The sequence below is a fragment of the Pocillopora verrucosa genome, chromosome 3, assembly GCF_036669915.1.
Source record: "Pocillopora verrucosa isolate sample1 chromosome 3, ASM3666991v2, whole genome shotgun sequence".
Lineage (NCBI taxonomy): Eukaryota > Metazoa > Cnidaria > Anthozoa > Scleractinia > Pocilloporidae > Pocillopora > Pocillopora verrucosa.
This window is the reverse complement of record NC_089314.1, coordinates 20,388,014-20,409,953: the sequence shown is the minus strand read 5'-3', so window position 1 is coordinate 20,409,953 and position 21,940 is coordinate 20,388,014. Positions and strand designations below refer to the sequence as shown.

The 21,940-nt window shown below is 39.2% G+C and overlaps 2 protein-coding genes and 1 pseudogene across 2 annotated transcripts in view; 1 reads left to right on the top strand and 2 right to left on the bottom strand.

The window, feature by feature from the left end:
• Positions 1–456: 456 nt before the first annotated feature.
• LOC131783936 (basement membrane-specific heparan sulfate proteoglycan core protein-like) lies at positions 457–10,478 on the bottom strand (annotated as a pseudogene).
• A 2,612-nt stretch (positions 10,479–13,090) lies between these two features.
• LOC136279829 (uncharacterized) lies at positions 13,091–21,256 on the top strand. The gene is made up of 6 exons (XM_066164151.1): positions 13,091–13,213; positions 14,906–14,977; positions 15,535–15,594; positions 16,490–16,542; positions 19,410–19,588; positions 20,861–21,256. The coding sequence occupies exons 1-6, from the start codon at positions 13,184–13,186 to the stop codon at positions 20,986–20,988; spliced, it is 522 nt and encodes a 173-aa protein (XP_066020248.1). The 5' UTR covers positions 13,091–13,183; the 3' UTR covers positions 20,989–21,256.
• Positions 21,257–21,856: 600 nt separating this feature from the next.
• Positions 21,857–21,940, bottom strand: part of LOC136276836 (roundabout homolog 2-like) — a 2,383-nt gene continuing 2,299 nt past the window's right edge. The window contains 1 exon segment of the mRNA XM_066163581.1: positions 21,857–21,940. This exon segment is cut by the window's right edge and continues 355 nt beyond it. The gene's annotated coding sequence lies outside the window, so the exon portion shown is untranslated.

Genomic DNA, 21,940 nt, shown 5'->3' with positions numbered 1-21,940 from the left:
GTTTGTATGAAACGGGAAGTTCATTTTTAACTTTAATTGAGGTCAACTCAATCGTATGAGGGCTTTAAACTTCTCTGTTTCACGCGTAATAACACCAATTTCCTGGTGCTACAATGTGCAGATAGACGGTATTTTATTGTTTGCAGAAAGGTCATGTTTGAGTAAAACGGGTAGTTCTTTAGAACATCCTTATCGACGTCAACCCTATTTTCAAAGAACTGGAGAGCCCGAGATTTAACGTTTTCTCTTCCATGCCTGAAAGCGACAATATCCTAGCTCTATGTCATTTATCACAGAAAGTTCGTGTTTGAGTATTATGAGAAGTATATGGTTATTTTTAAAGAGGTCAAACCTATCCTCTTAGAACCGGGAAGATTTAAAGCTCCCTATCCGTAAAGAATAAAAAAAATTCTCCAGATGAGATTCCTCTTAGCTTTAAATTTCCGTTTATGAGCATTACTTTCTGTCCTAATCAATACATCATTTGTTACATTATATCATTAACATTATACGGGCCGAAGAACAGGCGGTCTAATGTCTGTCTTCTCTCTTTTCGTTTCTCTGTTTACTCTGTTTCTTTCATCTTTACAAACTTCACAAAAATGTGTTGGAATCAAGCAGATCTAGAGGGAAGTTTTTACTTCACTAGATCAGTTTCTTGCAAAGGGTTCTCTTAGGCTCAGGTAGAGTTAAACTGTCGTAGGAAATTGAGCTCACCGATATTTTTACACTTGTATAACATAACCACTGAGGAAACAAAGTCGCTTACATTGACTTCCTTTAGTGCTGTAATATTTTACGCGTCGAAAGATGATGACGTCTCCAGATTTCTTTATCCAAACCAGGCCCATTTGTTACAATTCCTCGGCGCTGTCTTAGCAAGATGATCTTCTTCTTCCGCTGATACACGTCTCAAACCCTCCACTGACTACTTGAATAGCCTTTTCAAACCACGGGCAAACCAATGCAGACAATTAATTCCCAACATGAGTAAAACTTAGAAATGTTTAAAAACCTACATTGTATTTGACGATTGTGATCAAAAAAGCGAAAAAGGGATTCATAAGTGCTTCATATACCAGTTCGGTCAAATATGATTTTGCAGTATTGCCTTATAACATAAGAACTTTCCCCAAATCAAAAAACTCGCCCCAAATTGGAAACGTTGCTTACCGCAGTTCATGTCATTTGCCAAATAATCCTAAGGAGCAAACGTTTAAAATCGACAGAAAAGTTTTAACTCCCGGTTTTACTACGGTATCATTTATTCTTACTAAAACAAGCTAACAATCTTTGCGTTAACATCCGGTTGTCAATAAATTGTTTATATCCTTGCGAATGAGTAATCCCGTCATGGTATGGTGCCTGAGAAATAACTACGAAAGCCTTTTAAAGTTGTTGAAATTTAACGTGTATCTAATGCGTCGATCAGTTCAAAGCTTCAGTATCCCCGCTGGGAAAGACTCCGAGCATTTGAAATTTAGAAGATTGGTTCGCTCAAATTCCTGCCCCAGTAGGCGAAAACTGTGTTCAAATGCCCTGTCCAAGCACCGGATTTCATGATTGGTTTTTCTATAAAAGGTAAGATCAGCTGCATAGACCCTCTATACTCATTGACCAACAATTGGTTTGACTATCCAAGACCTTGTAGACCAATTTGATTTTTCCGAGCCATCTGCTCGCGAAGGAGAACTCTTTACTTTTAACACCTTCATATTAAAAGATGCAGCACCCGTGTACCGCTGGTAAGACTTAAGACTTCTGGTTAAAATTCCCCACCCACCCAGGCAAGGTTCCAATACCCCACCCCCGGACATAGACGACAGCCACATGCCCGTGGGTTGCCCAGGGGGGAATGTCGAAGCTTCGAAATGATCGGCGCATAAGTAGAGCCATTGATTTGACATTTACCGCGTGGAAGCGATCAGTTGATTTGTAAAGCGTTTAGGATTCAAAAAAAGTTTTCTACGCATGTTGATACCACTAAGACGTCAACAACGAAGTCATATTAGAATTTACTTCATCAGATATTAGGATGGAATAAACAGCAGGCCAACTACTGTCATGCTATGTTTCATTCATTATGAAAAGAGTTACTCTAGTCTTCACGTAACTGCACTTTTTCATCTTGGATAAACTGTTAGTTAAGAGCTGATGAATGTTCAAATCATGTCTTCTGCGTGATACCTGTCCATATGAGATCATTTGTGACTAACATTACTGTATGCCATAACACTTAAGTTTTCCGAGCGTATGATATCCTTCCTCGTTAGGATGGCCTGTATCACCAAACCTCAGCTGTTTAACCGGAAGATGTGTCTTGTCAGTAAGGAGACCGCTATCCTCACGCAGTATGCCGTCTTCCTTGTCACAATTACACATATTAGCAGGGTATGGACATGAGCTGGTCATCCCGCATGCGCACGTACCACTGCCGGGTGACGCTCCTCCCCAGTAATTCATTTTGATCGAATCCCGTGACACCCACCATCCAAAACTACCTCTGAAGAACTGTGAATAACGGCACTCATAACTGATAAACTGTTCGCAGTGTGATGAGACTCTGGTGAGACTCGCCAGCTGAGAAAGACTCGCTCCGGTGTAATGAATATCACGTGAGTAACTGCCCGGGCTTTCATATCCCTTCACATGTGTTCTACTTTCGCTGTCGTGACTGATAACTGTCACGCCAACTCCATTCTTGTCACTCATATCACAGTAAACTGTAAAAGGTGCACGAGGACCCCCACCGTCGGGATCAATGACGTAATTTCCACTTGTAGTACTGACATATTTTCGAATCACAGAACAAGAAGTTATATCCCGTGGATTGATAACTTTTACTTTGCTTTCTACTGTTGTCAGAGCATTAGCTGCTCTACAGGTGTAAGATCCTTCGTGTGATTTCTTGATGCTGTTTATTACCAGTGTTCCATTCTGTAGAACATTGGACCCTGCAGGTAAGGACGACCTGCCATGCTTCGTCCAACTGATTGTAGTTTTCAAGTCACTCTCGACCACACACGGCAGATGAACAGTTGAGCCAGCCATTGGAGTAATTTCTTTTGGGGGTCGAGCTTTAAACCGCAGACGAGAAAATACCATGAGGTGAAATGTGCCTGCTGCTGATCCAAGAATATTTTCCGCCCTGCAGATGTATATTCCTCTGTCTTTTTTTGTCACGTTATAAATTTTTAGAGCTCCTTTAATGACTTTAGCTCGATTAATCGGCAAGTTTCCAAACGCTTTAGACCACGTGATACTAGGCTGAGGCTGACCAGAAGCACCGCAGGCGATACTAACATTTTGTTTTTCCTCAGCTAACACTTCGTTAGATGATAAAATGATCTCAGGAGCGACTGTAAACATTTCAAGAGAAAGAACTATGAGTTGTAAAGACAATGAAAGTGATCTCCTGAATTATCATGGAGGTCAATCAGTTAGCTTTAATCAACAAGATTGAAGAAGATAGAACAATATATAGTTAGTTGCAGTTAAAATAAAAATACTTATCCATATGCATAAGCAGCGTATGGTTATGAACGTTGTGAGAATTAATCAGATAGCTTGTGCAAAATCATTAATGCGCAGATTCTTCCTGCATTTAGGAAATCGTTCTCTATTTGCAAAAGAAATAGACTGACTTACATTGAACAGATAACTTCGCCGAGGCGTTCACTTGTCCCAAAAAGCTTTCAGCTCTGCATGAATAAACTCCTTCGTCACCACGTATAATGTAACTCACAATCAGCTGGCCTCTGGATTCCACTTCGTGACGTCCAAAAGGGAGCGTTGAGTTCAGCTTAGACCACGTGACTTTTGGCTTTGGATTACCATCCGCAGTACATTTTAACATGGCTGTCTGACTTTCATTGACTGTCATTCCAACGGGACGCTCTAACAGAGATGGGGCTGAGAGGGACTGGCCCGGCTCACCTTTAGCACCTTTCACACCCGACGGGCCTGTAAGTCCCACGGAGCCAGGGCTCCCCGGTTTTCCAATGTCCCCTTTTATTCCTTTCGGCCCCTGTACTCCTATTGGTCCATGTTTGCCAGGAGGTCCGTTTGGGCCTGGTTTCCCTGGAGGACCCGGTTTTCCCCGAGTTCCCGCTTTGCCTCGACGACCCCTGTTACCTTTTGGTCCTGGGCGGTAGAGTGTCTGATCCTTAGCGAAGAATTGGTTTTGCAGTAGACTAAGTTCTTTTTTGATAAGCCTCTGTAATTCAGCTGATGTTAGGTTTGAATCCTGTTGTGAAACGTTTAGAGCAGAGCGTTTTTGTCGGCTTGGGTTGGCGTTCTCTCCATCTGAAAATCAAAGACTCGCCAATGAAGTAATGTGACTAACTATACATCAGCACTAAAGACACCAAAATCTTTCACCATCCTACAAGCATCATTTTGATCAGGAGAGAAATTCATAGCTGCGGTATGGAACGCGATGAAAGGAAAACTAATTCCTAAATGCGATAAATTTAAGAAAATGAGAAAATTTATCGTAAAACAGTATATGTCGTGTATCAATAAGTTCTAAAAAAAATGATGAACTTGGTTGTACAGCTGTACTGATCTCGAGGTTAATACTCCGCTGGAGACTCTGGTCGGATCTAATCTTTTTTCCTTTCAAGGAAAGGCTCGGCCCTACTTACATTTTAAAAGTTTGATGTAAGTCCATTACTTGCTACAGTACAATTGGACAGAATTGATAAGGATGATGGGATTTCGTAGATTTGGTCGACTTCGTTTTGATAAAATCGATTATATAAAAATGGTTCAGTGATGTTACTTGGTCTCCTAAGGCTAGCGTGTACCAGTGATAGAGTAAAATAGAGATAGCGTGCGTTTTCAACTATGTCAAAGGTCTAAGCATTCTACTAAAGCGTGGTCTATAATCTCCAATTTGCAAACTTAAATTGCACAAGCCTATGATTGATTTTGCACATGAGCTTGTGAGAGTAGGTGTCATCATGTTGATCATGTTGAAGCCTCTTAAACAATTAACTAATTTATGTTTGTAGTATCAACTAACACCAAGTTACCTTTGGTCGCCGGCCGCATTGTGCTCTCAGGTTTCAAACTGTGCCATCCTCCAATATTCTGCTGTACTTTTCGAAGGACTTCTGTCTCCATCTTTGCACATCTGTTTGCTGAGTTTAAAATCATTTGATGATTTTCTTGTATTCTGAGCTCCTGATGAATTAGCGCGACACAACAGAAAACCGACAACAAGAGGCCTGACCCGGAACGCAAACGGTTCAATGTTTGTCTTCTGTTCGTCTGCTTCTGCTCTTTTTCTGTTTCTTTCATCTTCACAGTGTTCACAAAACTAGTTTGGATATCAGACATAACCAGTGGGATGTTTTTCACTTCACTTGTTAAGCCTCCTTAATGCAGTTCTGGTTGGCTTTAGTGACGTTTAACTGTCGAGAGAGGTGGAATGCGACGGTAATTGATATGTTTTCAATATCTAAGACTTACAGAAACATATTAATAGAAACGTGTAAATAGAAGGCTAATATGTTAATCGGTAGAAGAAAATTCGTGTTTGTGTGAAACATGAAGTTTATTTTAACTTTAGGTGAGGTCAACTCAATTGTCTAAGGGCTTTAAACTTCTCTGCTTCAAGCGTAATGATCGATAATGACATCAATTTCCTGGTGCTATAATGTGCAGATAGACGGCAATCTCATCGTTTGTAGAAAGGTCATGTTTGGGTAAAACGGGTAGTTCGTTTAAAACATCCTTATCGACGTCAAACCTATCTGTAAAGAACTAGGAAGCCCCTGATTTTAAGTCTTCTCTTCCGTGCCTTAAAGCAACAATGTCATGACTCTATGTCATTTATCACAGAAGGTTCGTGTTTGAGTATGATGGGAAATGTATTGTTATTTTTAAAGAGGTCAAACCTATCCTCTTAGAACCGGGAAGATTTAAAGTTCCGTGCTCCGCACGTAATAAAAACACTTCCAGATGAGATTCCTCAAAACTTTAAAATTTCCGTTTATGTGCATTACTTTCTGTCCTAATCAATACATCGTTTGTTACATTCTTAACATTATTCTCCGGGTCGAAGAACAGGCGGTCTAGTGTCTGTCTTCTGTCTTTTTGTTTGTCTGCTTTTTCTGTTTCTTTCATCTTTAAAAACCTCACAAAAATGTTTGGGAATCAAGCAGATCTAGAGGGAGATTATCACTTAACTTGATCGGTTTCCTGCAAAGGGTTCTCTTGGGCTCAGGTAGAGTTAAACTGTTTTAGGAAATTGAGCTCACCGATATTTGTACACTTACAACATTAACACTGAGGAAACAAAGTCGCTTACATTGACTTCCTTTCGTGCTGTAATATTTTACGCGTCGAAAGATGATGACGTCTTCAGATTTCGTTATCCAAACCAGGCCCGTTTGTTACAATTGCTCGGCGCTGTCTAAGCAAGATGATCTTCTTCTTCCGCTGATAAACGCCTCAAACCCACCGCTGACCACTTGAATGGCCTTTTCAAACCACGGGAAAACCAATGAAGACAATGCCTCACATGAGTAGAACTCAGAAATGTTTAAAAACCTACATTGTATTTGACGGTTGTGATCACAAAAACGAAAAAGTGATTCATAAGTGCTTCATATGCCAGTTTGGTCAATTATGATTTTGAGTATTGTCTTATAACATAAGAACTTTCCCTAAATCTGATATAAAAACTTGCCTCAAATTGGAAACGTTGCTTACCGCAGTTCATGACATTTGCCAAATAATCCTAAGGCGCAAACATTTAAAATCGACAGAAAAGTTTAATTTAACTTCTTTTACTGTGGTATCACTTACTCTTATTAAAACAAGCTATCAATCTTTGCGTTAATATCCGGTTGTCAGTAAACTGTTTATATCCTTGCGAATGAGTGATCCCGTCATGCTATGGTGTTTGAGAAATGACTGCGAAAGTCTTTTAAAGGTGTTGAAATTTAACGTGATTCTAGTGCGTCGATCAGTTCAAAGCTGCAATATCCCCGCTGGGCAAACCTCCGAGCATTTGAAATTTTGAAGATTGGTTCGCTCAAATTCCCGCTCCCACGGGCGAAAACTGTGTTCAAATGCCCTGCCCAAGCGCCGGATTTGATACTTGATGATTTGATTGGTTTGTCTATAAAGGCAAGATCAGCTGCCCATACTTTATACTCATTGACCGACTATTGGTTTGACTATCCAAGACCTTGTAGACCTATTTGATTTTTCCGAGCCATCTGCTCGCGAAGGAGAACTCTTTATCATTAACACCTCCATATTAAAAGATAAAAACACTTCCGGTTCAAATTCCCCACCCATCCAGGCAAGGTTCCAATACCCCAACCCCGGACATAGACGACAGTCACCTACTCGTAGGTTACCGGGGGGGGGGGGGGGGGAGGTGTTGAAGCTTCGAACTGATAGGCGCATAAGTGAAGCCATTGATTTGACACTAACAGCGCGGAAGCGATCAGTTGATTTGTAAAGCGTTTGGTTTCAAAAAAAGTCTTCTACGCATGTTGATACTACTAAGACGTCAACAACGAAGTCATATTAGAATTTACTTCATCAGAAATTAGGATGAAATCAACAGCAGTCTTACTACTGTAATGCTATGTTTCATTCCTTATGATAAGAGTTACTCTAGTCTCCACGTAGCTGCACTTCTTCATCTTGGATAAACTGTTAGTTAAGAGCTGATGAATGCTCTAATCGTGTCTTGTACGTGATACCTGTCCAAATGAGATCATTTGAGAGTAATATTACTGTATGCCATAACACTTAAGTTTTCCGAGCGTATGATATCCTTCCTCGTTAGCATCGCCTGTATCACCAAACCTCAGCTGTTTAACCGGAAGATGTGTCTTGTCAGTAAGGAGACCACTGTCCTCACGCAGTACGCCGTCTTCTTTGTCACAATTACACGGATGAGCAGGGTTTGGACATGAGCTGGTCATCCCGCATGCGCACGTACCACTGCCCAGTAAGTCATCTTGATCGAATCCCGTGACACCCACCATCCAACACTACCTCTGAAGAACTGTGAATAACGGCACTCATAACTGATAAACTGTTCGCAGTGTGATGAGACTCTGGTGAGACTCGCCAGCTGAGAAAGACTCGCTCCGGTGTAATGAATATCTCGTGAGTAACTGCCCGCCCATTCATATCCCTTCACATGTGTTCTACTTTCGCTGTCGTGACTGATGACTGTCACGCCAACTCCATTCTTGTCACTCATATTACAGTAAACTGGAAACGGTGCAAGAGGACCCTCGCCATCGGGATCAATGACGTAATTTCCACTTGTAGTACTGACGTATTTTCGTATTATCGAACAAGAAGTCATATTCCGTGGATTGTTAACTTTTACTTTGGTTTCAACTGTTGTCAGAGCATTAGCTGCTCTACAAGTGTAAGATCCTTCGTGTGATTTCTTTATGCTGTTTATTACCAGTGTTCCATTCTGTAGAACATTGGACCCTGCAGGTAAGGACGAAGTGCCATGCTTCGTCCAAGTGATTGTAGTTTTCAAGTCACTCTCGACCACACACGGTAGATGAACAGTTGAGCCGGCCATAGGAGTCATTTCTTTTGGGGGTCGAACTTTAAACCACAAACGAGAAAATACCATGAGGTGAAATGTGCCTGCTGCTGATCCAAGAATATTCTCCGCCCTACAGATGTATGTTCCTTTGTCCTTCTTTGTCACGCTATAAATTGTTAGTGTTCCTTCAATGACTTCAGCTCTATCCATTGGCAAGGTTCCAAACGCCTTTGACCACGTGATTCTAGACTGAGGCTGACCAGTAGCACCGCAGCCGATGGTGACATTTTGTTCTTCCTCAGCCAACTCTTCGTTAGATGACAAAATGATCTCAGGAGCAACTGTAAATGATATAACAAAAAATTTTTCAATTGATATTTCCTTTTTCTAATTTATTTTATTTATTTTGCGTCGCCTGCCTTATCGGCGCTTTTATTATTCTTATTTTTTTTACCCAAAATAAGGGGGGGGGGCCTAGATCTGCCACTGAATAGAGCAAAATAGCTTACTTTGAACGGTCAGTTTCGCTGAGGCGTTCACTTGTCCCAGCAGATTTTGCGCTTTGCAGGTGTAAACTCCATCGTCCTCAGCTTTCACGTTTTTCACTACTAGAGCGCCGCTGGTCTCTAACAGGTGACGTCCAGCTGGAAGGGACGAATTCATCTTGTACCACGTGACTGATGGCTTTGGGTCACCATTAACCGTACATTTCAACGTAGCCGTCTGAGTTTCATTGACTGTTATTCCGACAGGACGCTCTGATAGAGATGGCGCTGAAAGCGACTGGCCTGGCTCACCTTTGGCACCTTTCACACCGGACGGACCTGACGGTCCCTGGGGTCCGGGGTCTCCCGGTTTCCCGATGTCCCCCTTCATTCCTTTCGGTCCTTGAGCTCCTACTGGCCCACGATTGCCAGGGGGTCCATATGGGCCAGGTTTCCCTGGGGAGCCCCGTTTCCCACGGGTTCCCTGTCTACCCTGTTTACCCCGCCTCCCTTGGCTTCCCTTAGGTCCGGGGCGACAAAAAGTGTAATCTTTAGCACAGACTTGGTTTTGCAGCAGACGTAGTTCTTGTTTGACCAGCATTTGTACATCAGAAGATGTTATGGTTGAATTTTGCTGTGAATCATCAGGTGAAGAGCGTTTTGGTCGTTTTGGGTTAGCTTCCTTTCCATCTAAAAAATAAAAGACTTCAATTTTTTTAAAAGTCGGCCTTGCTTGCTTCGCCAATTACCAAACAGAATTACTCCTGATGATAGGTTAAGGTCAATTATCCCAGTCTGAAATATGTAGTCTCGATACATAAGTTTATATAAATACGCAAAACATAGAACTCAAAAATCAAATAGTATTGATAACAATAACAATAAAGCAATAAAGTCGAGTTTTCTAAATTTAATTTTTTGAAACATTCTCCAAGGAGCCGCGCAGTTTTTTTTTCTCGGAACACATAGATACACTGCATCAGTATTAACAGCTGTTGTGTCGCATCAACAATTTATAATGCCTTGGTCGCATTTTGAAACACCCGTCGCACTTTGTATTAACAATTGTCGCACTTTTTGATAAAAAAAGCTGTTGATCTTTTCAACGACCTTTGTATACATTGATAAAGTTATCAAAACATGCATCATCCAGTAATGAAATAAAAGAATACCAAGTTACCTTGAGTCGTTCTCCATGTACTCCACGGTTCCTCCTCTTTATTGCGCCATCTCATATCATTTTGCTTAATTTTTCGAAAGATTTCTGTCTCCAGCTTGTTAAATAACTCTGACGAGTCTAATATCAGACGATGATTTTCTTGTATCCTGAGTTGGTGGTGAATTAGCGCGATAAAACACAAAAGAAACAGAAGCAAGCCTGACCCGGAGGACAGGCGGTCTAGTGTCTGTCTTCTGTTTCTCTGCTTGTCTGCTGTCTCTGTTTCTTTCATCTTTACAAACTTCATAAAAAATTTTTGGGAATCGAGCAGATTTAGAGGGAGGCTTTTACCTGACCTGATCAGTTTCCTGCAAACGGTTCTCTTGGGCTCAGGTAGAGTCTAACTGTCGTAGGAAATTGAGCTCACCGATATTTTTATCACTGAGGACGCAAAGTCGCTTACATTGACTTCCGTTAGTGCTGTAGTATTTTGTGCGTCGAAAAACAATGACGTCTTCAACTTGCAAAGAGTTCGTGTTCTAGTAAGACGTGAAGTTTATTCAATATTATCTGAAATGAATGCAAACCTTTCTCCTCAGACCAGAAAATTAGAGTTCTCTGTTTTACACGTATCAGAAACAATTCTCTGATGCGACATTATTCGCTCACACAGACTATAAGTTCATCGCCTGCAGAAAGTTCGTGCCGGTTTGAGTATAGCCAAGGGGAACATTATTTAGTGCTATCATATATACATGAGCTCAAAAATTCTTCTAGAAACTGGAGACAAATTTCAAGTTCTCTGTTCCCAGTTTTCCAAGCGTCACAACAACAATTTCCTGACGCTTCAATATTTAGCGCGCACAGAAAGATGATATTCCCTTCGCATGCAGTAAGTTGGTGTTTGAGTATGACGGGAAGTTTATTATTACCTTAAAGGAGGTCAAACGTATGTTTAAACCTTTGTTTTAAGCCTTTTATTTCTATTCTTCATGTCACAAAAAAAAGTTTCCTCTTTGCGTTCCTTAATTCTTTAAATTTCTGTTCATTTGTTTTACTTACCGTCCTAATCGTTGCTTCATTTATTACATGCGAGAGAAATCAAGACAACATCACAAGGTTTATTTTTCATTTTACACATCTATCCAGAGACATTTAGCGGGGCGGAGCTTTAAACCGCAGACGAAGAAAAGAGCTGAACTGTGTCTGCTGTTAAATATTACCACTGCTGCTGCTAATCTCAGAATATTCTTTGCCCTACGGATGTGTGATCCTCTTTGTCACGCTATTAATTGTCAGTGTTTCGTTAATGACTTCAGCTCTATCCACTGGCCTGAATGAAACAAACAAATAAAAAATCTGATCAGACGATGCATGCACACTGACGGAATTATTTTTAAGCGAAAAAAGAGTTAGGGACGGACCATCATTTTTCTGAAGGGGTGTGAGAAATTTTCTTATGCAAACCGTGATTTTTTTTTTAAACATATACGTTTTCATTTTTTTCTCAGCGTTCCTTTTATTTGTGCTAATTATTAGCATTACTTCATTGAACTATTTTACGAAGAACGTAATCAATAGTTCTATAGCCACTTATTTTGTCGATATACGCTCCAGTCACCATTTAAAATTTTTTGGTAGCTACTGACGCAAACAAAGGGCATACGACAGGAAATAGGAAAAGGAAGTAGCAGGCGTTTTTCGCGATTCCACAGTACCGAAGTCCTGATCCTCTTTGATAATGTTTCCACAGGCCGTCATACTCGTACCACCCGGCCTGTGGTACCTAGGGCGAAGGCAGGCACATTGCTGATTCGAAATTAAAAGTAACAACGATAAATATAGCCAAGATTGAAGAATATTATTTGTTTAATAAAGTTTTGAGAAAAATACCTGATACCTATACCTGATAAATAAAGTTTTGTAATAGGAATAAGTATTGACAAGTAACATTGAGATTTAATTGCCACAATAAATTCCTATCTTTTAAAGTGAACTCGTGTCGCTCAAATCGCTTTGAAATATTGTGCACGAGTGTAAATAGCATCATCATAGTTCAATGCAGAATACCTTGCTTAACTCTCTTATCCCGTCATTAAGGAAAAGAAACCTTTCATGCAAGTCCTCAAAGACAATGTACTAGGCTAGTTCAGCATCTTTTCTACCAAAGCCCCAACCCCCATCTGTCATGAAAAACCGCATAAAAAAAGGAATTTATTTGCAAATTTCTTCAGAATACAACAAGATCGAAAAAGTCAGTGGAAATCAAAAACACTCCTTTAATCTCTGTGCAGTCTAAACACCTTTAACTGCCTTCAACAAAATAAAGCTCTTTCTCATAAAATCGTAGATAATACTCTAATTACATCAGTTCCGATTAAAATCGATTTCACAACAAGATTGTTTGGAAAACTTAAACAACGCAGAGACCATCTTTTAAAAATATTAGTCTTCATCCCAAAATAAATAAAATCTATAAGAACTTAAATATGGCTCAAAACAATCTCTTTATCGCGATGAATCAAATAAAATTTTTTACATTCCTATTTAACTCGACTTACAAGAGATATCAAGCTTTACCGATCAAAATGTTTCTTCCGTCGAAACGGTTGTTTTTCTTTATTATATTCAATGCTAAAAATGTTCGTAGAAAATCTCCACAGACAAGAGTACGACGTCACGAATATATGGTAATGACTTCCCAATTCTTGTTTACCGACATATTAATTACATATTAACGGAGAATAAATAAGATCACTAAAAGATGAAACGTGATATTATTTATTTATTTTGTTATTTTGACAATATTCCTCAGAGCAATATTGTCAAAAGTTTGTGCAGCAGCAAAAAAGGCTTGGGAACCAGTTATCTGTACGAATGCTGTAAAGCCTGGTTACTAAGCAAGCTTAAGTGCGTTTTACCGTAGTCTTTTCATTTCCGGGTTTAAAATTATATGCTGAACGTCCTTGAGGATAAATTAACCCAAAGACAGACAAAATGCAAGCAGGAAAAGAATCTAAACGTGAGGTAAAGGGTACTTTAGTCGGTAAAATTTCCGCACAGCCCCATACTACATTATTCATGCAGTTCTTGGATAGAGAAAACAATGACAAAAACAATAGATTGCCATTGGGAAAACAGATTTGTTGTGCAATAGTATGGGGCTGTGCGGAAATTTTACCCTTTAGTCTTAATAACTGAGTTGATAACGTTAATTGGGAACCGTAAAAGAGTCTAAACGCCAACGCTTCAAACGCTCAAAACGAAAGTAAAATATAAGTACCCGAGGAAGAGGCCCAGAAAGAGAAAGAGGAAGTACTAAAAGTGGATGTGCAAAAGCAAAAGTTTGCTAAGGGCAAGAAATAGTTCAGCAAGATAGCATGGGAGTTGGAGATGCTACTCTGGAGGATGCAAATGAAAACTTTCAGGCTGCTCTGAAGAGGAAAGATTTCAAAGAGGTATCCCTTGCTTAAGCCATGATTGAAGCTGCACAAAAGGTCAGAAAAGCCAAGACAAGGTTACAGCAAACAAGTCAACAACAAAAGTCTGTGTCAAAAGGCAAAAAAGCATAATACATGTTGATGGATTTTTATCACAGCCTAGCCAGGCAAAAGAGTATCAATGTTTGTCCAATTAACTTACTGTTAATATCAAGTTTCATGGAGTTGTGTAAGTTATCATGTGACTCCTGCAGGAATAAGGCTGTTTTCACACTGTTGACATTTTTTAAATCATTGGGCACAAATTTGTTTAGACAGCAGAACTTACTTATACACCAAGTAAACATTTTTGTTAAGTTTTTGACAGTACCCATTCTTGATTAAATTACCAAAGTTATCTTGTGCCCTCCAGCTGACAAGCATTTTCAACACTGTTAGCATGGTTAGTTATAGCAAATTAATGGGAATGTATATTGTCAGGAATGATGCAAGTACATGCATCAAATTGTTTATGAGCCAACGTATTGTGCACAATCCTCCTGTAAAGCTCCAATATTTCTTCCTTGATTCCTCCTTTACAGCTGGGATGTATGAAAATGGTTCCCAGCTAAAATTTCAGTCAGGTTGTTTCCTCTAAACGTACAAAATTGCAAAGTTACAAAATTCCAATGCTTCAGGGTTGTTTGTGAATGAAAAACACCCTTACGCTTTTCAAATGCATCCCTTTGCTACAGAGATTTACGGTCGAATATGAAGAAAACTGTTTCAGCCACTTTGCATCAGAAATGTTGGATTCTTTGCAGTAAGCCTCTAACAGATGAGTTCTTCAATAGGAGGTAGACTTACTGATGCTAGATGATTTGCCAGCCATCTTCACACTCCATTTTTATATTTGCCAATGAGGCCTACTATGCAAGCATATGTGGGTGTCATGTTGACTTAATTTCTGCTTTGCTTTTCTAAAGCTCAAAACCCTGAGAATCTAAAAATCAGGTTGGAGGGGAGTGGGAAGGAGTGCAATGCTTGGAACAGAATATCGCATTTATCATAGCTATAGGTGTGGTGGGCATAAAGCACAAGCTGACCAAATTTCAACAGTTTCTGCAGCAAATTGACCCAGACAACTCTGTTGATATATTCAGTCACACTTAAAGAAAAACTTACATCGATCATGTACAAATGATCAATAACAAAGCATTTTCAGAACATCCTTGTGGTGTTTATCTTAAGCTGGCATTGTTGTTTTGTTTAACTAACATCTTTTTTATATCATTACAAGACTGGTGAGCAGCATGGAGCCTCAAGACAAGAACAAGATTTTGATGTGGCAGGAAAGGAGAAATGTCAAGAGGTAATTAAGGGTTATTGACCCATTCTAGCATCCATTAGTGTGTTCTTGTGCCCATTACAACGTCTGAAAAAGGAAGCATCTTATGGCTTGAAAAAAAACTTTTGTAAACAATCCTTTAGACAAATGGTCTTTGTTGGCTAAAGAAGCCTCATCAAGGTGGCTGACAAATTGATCCTAACAAAGAAAGTGGGCCTTGTGTTACACTCACCTCTTGAAATATCTTGAGATTTCCTTGGCAATGATAGAATTCTTTAGATGGATTATCTTTGTAGGGTCAGGCAGCCCCTTCAAAATGGCTGACAGATTGGCCTTGGTAGATTAAGAGAAAGTCAACTACACTTTAGAGACTTCTTCATACAGCTCAATGAAATTCATCTGACGTACATGTATACTGGTTTCAATTAAGTCATTGCTTCAATCAAAATTACATCTTACTTCCAAGGAATAAACTTTTGTCCTTATGTTTACAACAGATTACCTCTCATTACTTTTACACATCTCTACTCATGTCACTCACATATTTTCTTTCACTAACATCCTTTTTATATCATTAAAAGGGCCATGAACCAAGAAAAACACGAGACACTCATGCGGGAACAGACTTTTGTATGTCAAAGGTAAGGTAGAAGGATACTGCTGCATTCTTACATAACTTCTACAATAATTTGGAGCCGTCTTTTCATAAGTTCCTAACAGATCCTAAGCTTCAGAAGTTAAATATCCATGCTATGATACTTCAACATTAAGAATACAAATTTGTATAATTTTAAATTTGTCTTGGTAAATCTATAAATTAGCTCTATGGTGAGGCAATTTGTCCATGTTAAATAAAGTTATATTATCTTATCTATATGAGTAAATTAAGAAAAAATCATATAGTCTCATTTCAGCTTTTAAATTTGATGGTTGTTTTTGTCTTTTAAAACAAATATGGACTTCCAGGATCAAAAGAGACCCAAAGACTTGAGGATAACATATAGTACCAGAGTGTGCTTTTAACAGTTCAAACACAATAATGTTAAGTTTGCAGACTGCCAAACTAAGAGATTGAAAGATAGAGCTATAACTGTTTTCATGATCAAAACCATGCTATCTTAAAAAGAAACAGATTTCTTAAGATTTCTGTAACACATGCTTGAGTTTCCAATTTAAGTCATTGCTTAAACACCACAAACCATGTGACCATATAGCTGAATACGTCCTTAGTGTTGCATCAAGTAATATTCTCTTCTCCACAGCCATATACACTTTGGAAAGTGACAATAAAAAAGGTTTACATAATTTTCACCTATCATCCTGTCAAAATCTGATATTGAGCAAACCTTGATACACTTAACATTATAAGGAAAAAACATCATCTTCCGATGACTTCTTGAGAAATGCAATGAGAAACTTGGCCCCTGACTATGACATATTACAACTTTCAATTAATTTGATTTGAAACTTATTCTGTAACTCTAATGTCTCTTTGTAAAACATTGTGACCAATATTCTATTCCTTACTATTCATAGTTACATCAACATGGATTTACTGATGAAGCTGAAAGTGCTGACCAAGTGCAGTGGTAAACAGGTTTTTTAGTAGAGACTTTTCCCCATGAGTTTAGAGTTAAAGCCTGTCAGTATTCACTATGAGTGGCCAGGGGTTTGGTAAAATTTCCGCACAGCCCCATACTATTGTCAAACAAATCTGTTTTCCCGATGGCAATCTATTGTTTTTGTCATTGTTTTCTCTATCCAAGAACTGAATGTATAATGTAATATAGGGCTGTGCGGAAATTTTATCAGGGCAGTATAAACTGACCAGCTATATAATTAATACAGTGTTTACGCACCGGAATGTAAACAGTTTCATTTTGCATCGCACGTGATGATTTGTTTGATTGCGGAGCGCATCATATTACAACGATGAAAGGTCAAGTTGTAGAAAATCGCAATGTCCAAGACGAAAAATCTCTGAAAACCGAAAACGCTTCAACAGACTACCGTTCATTAGCATATTATGCAAGCGTCTGTCAATAATGTCAAGATCTTTCCAAAAAGACTCCCTTTTTCGAGCAATTTGGTGAACATCGATCGACGATTTGACAAATATCGAAACAAGAAGCAAATCCGGTGTCACAGCGGATTTGGAACCCCGCGGATTTGGACCCCCGGTCCAAATCCGCTAGCGGATATGAACCCCCCAGCGGATTTGGACCCCCCTCCGCGGATTTGGACCCCCAGCAAAACTGAGTGAAACATCATCCTTGACGTTCTAGTAGAAATACTTGACGTTCCAGTGCGTATTAAAGTATGTTTTTGATTCAAAACATGCAATTGGCAGCTGGAAATGACCCTTTCCGCGAAAGTCAAACACCGTTAGATTCAATAATAGACAAACTTTTGACTTTAATTTATTTTGTTATTGTTTAATAACAAAATCGCGAGTTGTGCGAGGAATGGTTGCACATGAGCTGCGAGGAACATAAGACTGCCCTGGGGGGCAAGCGGCTCTGCATTGTCTTCGTAATTGTTAAGGTGTGATTTCTCAACGGTTAATATTCGTTGAAATTAGAAAATAAGATTGAGTTCGATGTAATAGTCACCACTTTTGTTAGGACGTAGACATTAATGTTGATTTGCCTTTGAAAATAAGATGAGAGTTCCAATTGCTCAGATTAGAAACATTTTTACTTACCATAGGCTTTACGAACGACTTTTAGTAGGAGTTGTTACTTCGTTCTTGTTCAGAAACTGTTTAATGTTATTTAATGAGAAAATCAGACTGAGTTATTTTTGTGACGGGATGTAACAGTCTCCACTAATGTTATGACGTTTCCTATTAATGTTGATTCGCATCAGAAGAAGCAAAGATTTACTGAAACAATTTCAAGAGTTCGATTGCAGTAGTTTGTTCGCATTTAATTATTGCGTATACTGGACGACTAGCTATAATACATGCGGCAGAATTGGAACGAAATGGCTGGACCGGGGGTCCAAATCCGCTGTGACACCGGTTTCTCATAAAAATTTGCATACGAGTTAGAACAAGATGTAGTCGTGACAGGTAGTCATACTGTAACACAACGCCATTAAAATAAGCGAGTAAAACTTATTAATTTCTGTATTTATAGGCGAAATGAATGAACCAGTTTTCGAGAACAGCATGTGCACCGAAAAACAAAAGCTATGAAATAAGTATTCGCCCATGGGTTTGCATTCAAAACGCTATAACTGGTTACAAACGGGCGCCTTAACTTATTCTACCGGATTACGACACACTAAGAATAAATTCATTTTGGTCAAATTCCCTACCCGTTGCGACGGATGTTTTTTTTTATACAAAGTGAGAAAAAGCTATTTTCTGTTTGAAAATGATAAATCATTTATATATTTCGATTATGAGGTTGCATTGGTAACAGCAATTATTTCCAAACAGGACAGCATGCAGTCCTCTTACACATACAAATTACACTTAACTCAGTTCGATTACCATTACATGTCAACTTGTAGCAGCTATTAGGTGCATTCACGGAGGCATATCGGCATCTCGCAGAGAAAGGAAATACAAGGCCTTCATTACTACAATGAACACTCAACTTCCAAACGTCCCATGACGCAGAGAAAGCGGACCACTAAAGCTTCAGTTTCGCCGGCGATTGAACCGCGCCGGAAAAGCTCTTACTTGGTGTAGAAGACATAGTATACCTCACACTATTGTTTTCATTGTTTTCTTATTTGTGATGAAATTCTATTGTGACGTATACTGTGACGTCTACTGTGTCTTCTACTACATTCCTGTTTTTAGTAACCTCCAGAAGCAAACGGCCAAAAAGATTAAAAGAAAGTGGGTGATAAAACGTAACAGGGCAACAGAGTCTATCGCCATCCATTTCTAATTAGTCCTTTTTTAGTCGTAAAAGTCATTACATAACACAAATCAAAACAACAATAACAGCACAAGCAACAAAGCTGCGATCGAACATGTCATGCGCGGGTGACTTTCCGAAGACTTTGGAGCATGAACGGGCGTAATAATTTCAATGTTATTGTTAAAAAAAAAAAAAGCAAATCGAATTCCCTCGCTCCCAGAGTATTCCTTCTACCGGCCTTCAAGGCGTTCTATATTGTGTCAACAGGTTAACTTCATACTTTATCGCTGTAAATGCACTTTATTAAAGGTTCAATGTATCGTTGAAAAATCTGTGTTTTATCTAAAGCATGACAATTAAAAAGGTGTTGCTTTTGTAATACGCAGTCTGATCATCAGAATGCCAATCTTTCGAAAGACCTTGGTACTTTTACGTTTGCTCTATCGACATTGCGTGGACGAAACTTGGCCTGTCTTTTTCTTAAAGTGTTTTTTGTTTTCTGTTTTTTTTATTTGGCAATATGCATATTAAGACATGTGGGACATCTGATTGAAATTTTTGTTTGAAATCTCTTTTAGCGCTAATAAGTTCCGTCAAGGGATTTCGAAGCTAATACCCACATTAAATCAGCAAAGCGTCGAGGATGCCGCACAGACGACCTTAGCACCTTCGAACAGTGCAACAAATGAGTCATATGATAGACCTTCATTCCAAAACAACCAACCTGTCGTTGAAAATTCAGAAAAGGATAAAGAAGGTAAACATAATGGCCTATTATTATACTATTATTATTATTATTATTATTATTATATAAGTCGTATCCTTACATACTGGCAGTACCCATAGGCAACATGAAGCAAATATTGAATATTCTTTATGTTGGCCAGATATGGTAGCTTTTAAACTTCAAAGTATGATAAGTGAGAGGTGGTTGCCCTTATTCGGTGGTATTACTCGTTTACACATGAAAACTTTCTGGAGTGGAGAAGGTTTGAACAACTTGAGATGTAACCCAAAGTCTCTCTCTTTAGACTCATCAAGCCATTTACAGGAGCCAAAACTCTTGACGCGCTCTATCGTAGCCCTTAATTTCCCGCCTAAACATCTCTAACTCAGCGCTTTTGTAAATGTAAATCATCCTTTCCCTAAAACCACAACAAGTCGTAGTTCTAACTTTACCCTTCATGGAATTCCATATTGAGTTCTATCCTTCGTCGAAAGTTGAATCAGCAATGCATCCTCTTGAGATTGGAACAACATCCTTTTCCAACCGCGGAATGGCTATACATTAGGGTAATCACCGACAAAGTTAATCCTCTTCCAGCAAAGGAATTTTCAATGTCACCGTGATGACAAGGTTGTCGAGCACAGTGTCTAGAATTGTTCAAGTAGAGTCTCACGGCAAAGAATCAAATATTCCTAGGAGTTCAGAATCTTTTCCTTTACATTTCATCTGAAGAAGAAGAGTACAGAGAACCCGTAGAAGAGCCATGGAATTTGAGGAAGGGGCAAAGAGAGAGGGAAGAACAGTCATGGGAAGAGCCAATAAATAAAAAGTCTCAATCCTTTGTTTTAGGCTTCCTTTAAAAGGGGAATTTTCATCACGTTGCCTTGACAATATGATTGTCGAGCACAAAGTCCAGAACTCTTCTAGTAGAGTCCCATACCTAAGAATCTGCGTAAAAATGAATGGTTGCGCTTTAAGTGACCGTTCAATGCAAGTGGATGACAATACAAATAGGCTGTTCGGACTCAGCCTGAAGGGTGACAGTGACTGCTTAATAAAGGTGAAAATTGAAAATTCCAGTAATCGGAGGGAGGGGGGGGTGGTTTCGGGACTTTGCAAGCCGACCGTTAATACAGGGTGACCACATGATACAGTGCTGCTTAATACAGCTTCAACTGTAGTTACATGATTGTAGAAGGGAAATTCCTTAATAGATTTTGGTAGTTGAATAGTTCCAACATCATCATTGATTTTTAAGGATAGCTACTAAGAAAATGATGTCATGGCTTCTTTGATTTTTAGCTCCTCATCAGCCTGACAATATTGAGGGGGAGGACAAAGCTGACGATGAAGATGATTGGTTTGGTAGTAATATTAATAGATTCGACCTTATTGCAAGTCGTTCTAGTGTTAACCAATACACTTGTTAGTAAATGTTGTGACATGTAATCAAGCTCATGCTGCCTTTCAATACAATTGTGTAGTCACTGGTAAATCTGCCTTTTGTATCGGTAATTTTGTTCCAATCTCTCTGGATGGGTGTTGGAGCAATTTTCACTTGGTGTACAAAGGAATCCATGACTGTATTATTAGTTGTTTGCTTGTTATATCTGAGCCTTTCAGAGTTTCTGTAATTTTGCTTGCGAGACATAATAAAGAGGGTCACACACGGCTCGTGTTGACACCCCCCCAACTATGGTTGCTTATTACATGATAAATATTTTATATTCGTTTGAGCGGGGTAGCGAATTAGAATGTAAGGTTCATTACATACGTACTGGGAACATTTGCGATCGCGTATTTTGCCATGTAAGCCTAATTGTCAAGCTGATATTGTGGGAGGCATATATTAGAGTGACTTAAAAGGATGTTTTAAATCCGTGAAAGCCTGTTGTCCGTGAAGTTTGCGCGCGCGTGCGTTTTGAAGCAGTATCGAGGATTACACATCAAGACTGATATTTTTCAGCTGCCATTTAGGAGGTGTCAAACTCTCTCTTTTGGTGCAGTAGACCGCTCCCAACACAATCTACGTAAGCTTCATGTTTTAAGTCATAAACCATTAATCCCTTTCATTGTTTTTCTGAGTTCTGCGATTTCTCACGCGAGTATGTGCTACCGAAGGCTCCACTCAAGTTTAGGACCACTTTTTATTTAAACAGATCATTCAACAATGAGAGAAATCCCATAAATTATTCAAACTGCAAGAGGCTGGGCAATTGGTACGAGTTGAATTTCACGTTCATTCTACCGCTATTTCTTTCGTTAATTTGCCCCTAAGTCTCTCGTATCAGTCTCTATAGCTAGCTTTAAGTAATATGGTATCACAGGCAAATGTCTCAATGAGGATATCTCCTGAGTTATATACATCTTACGCTGTTGAAA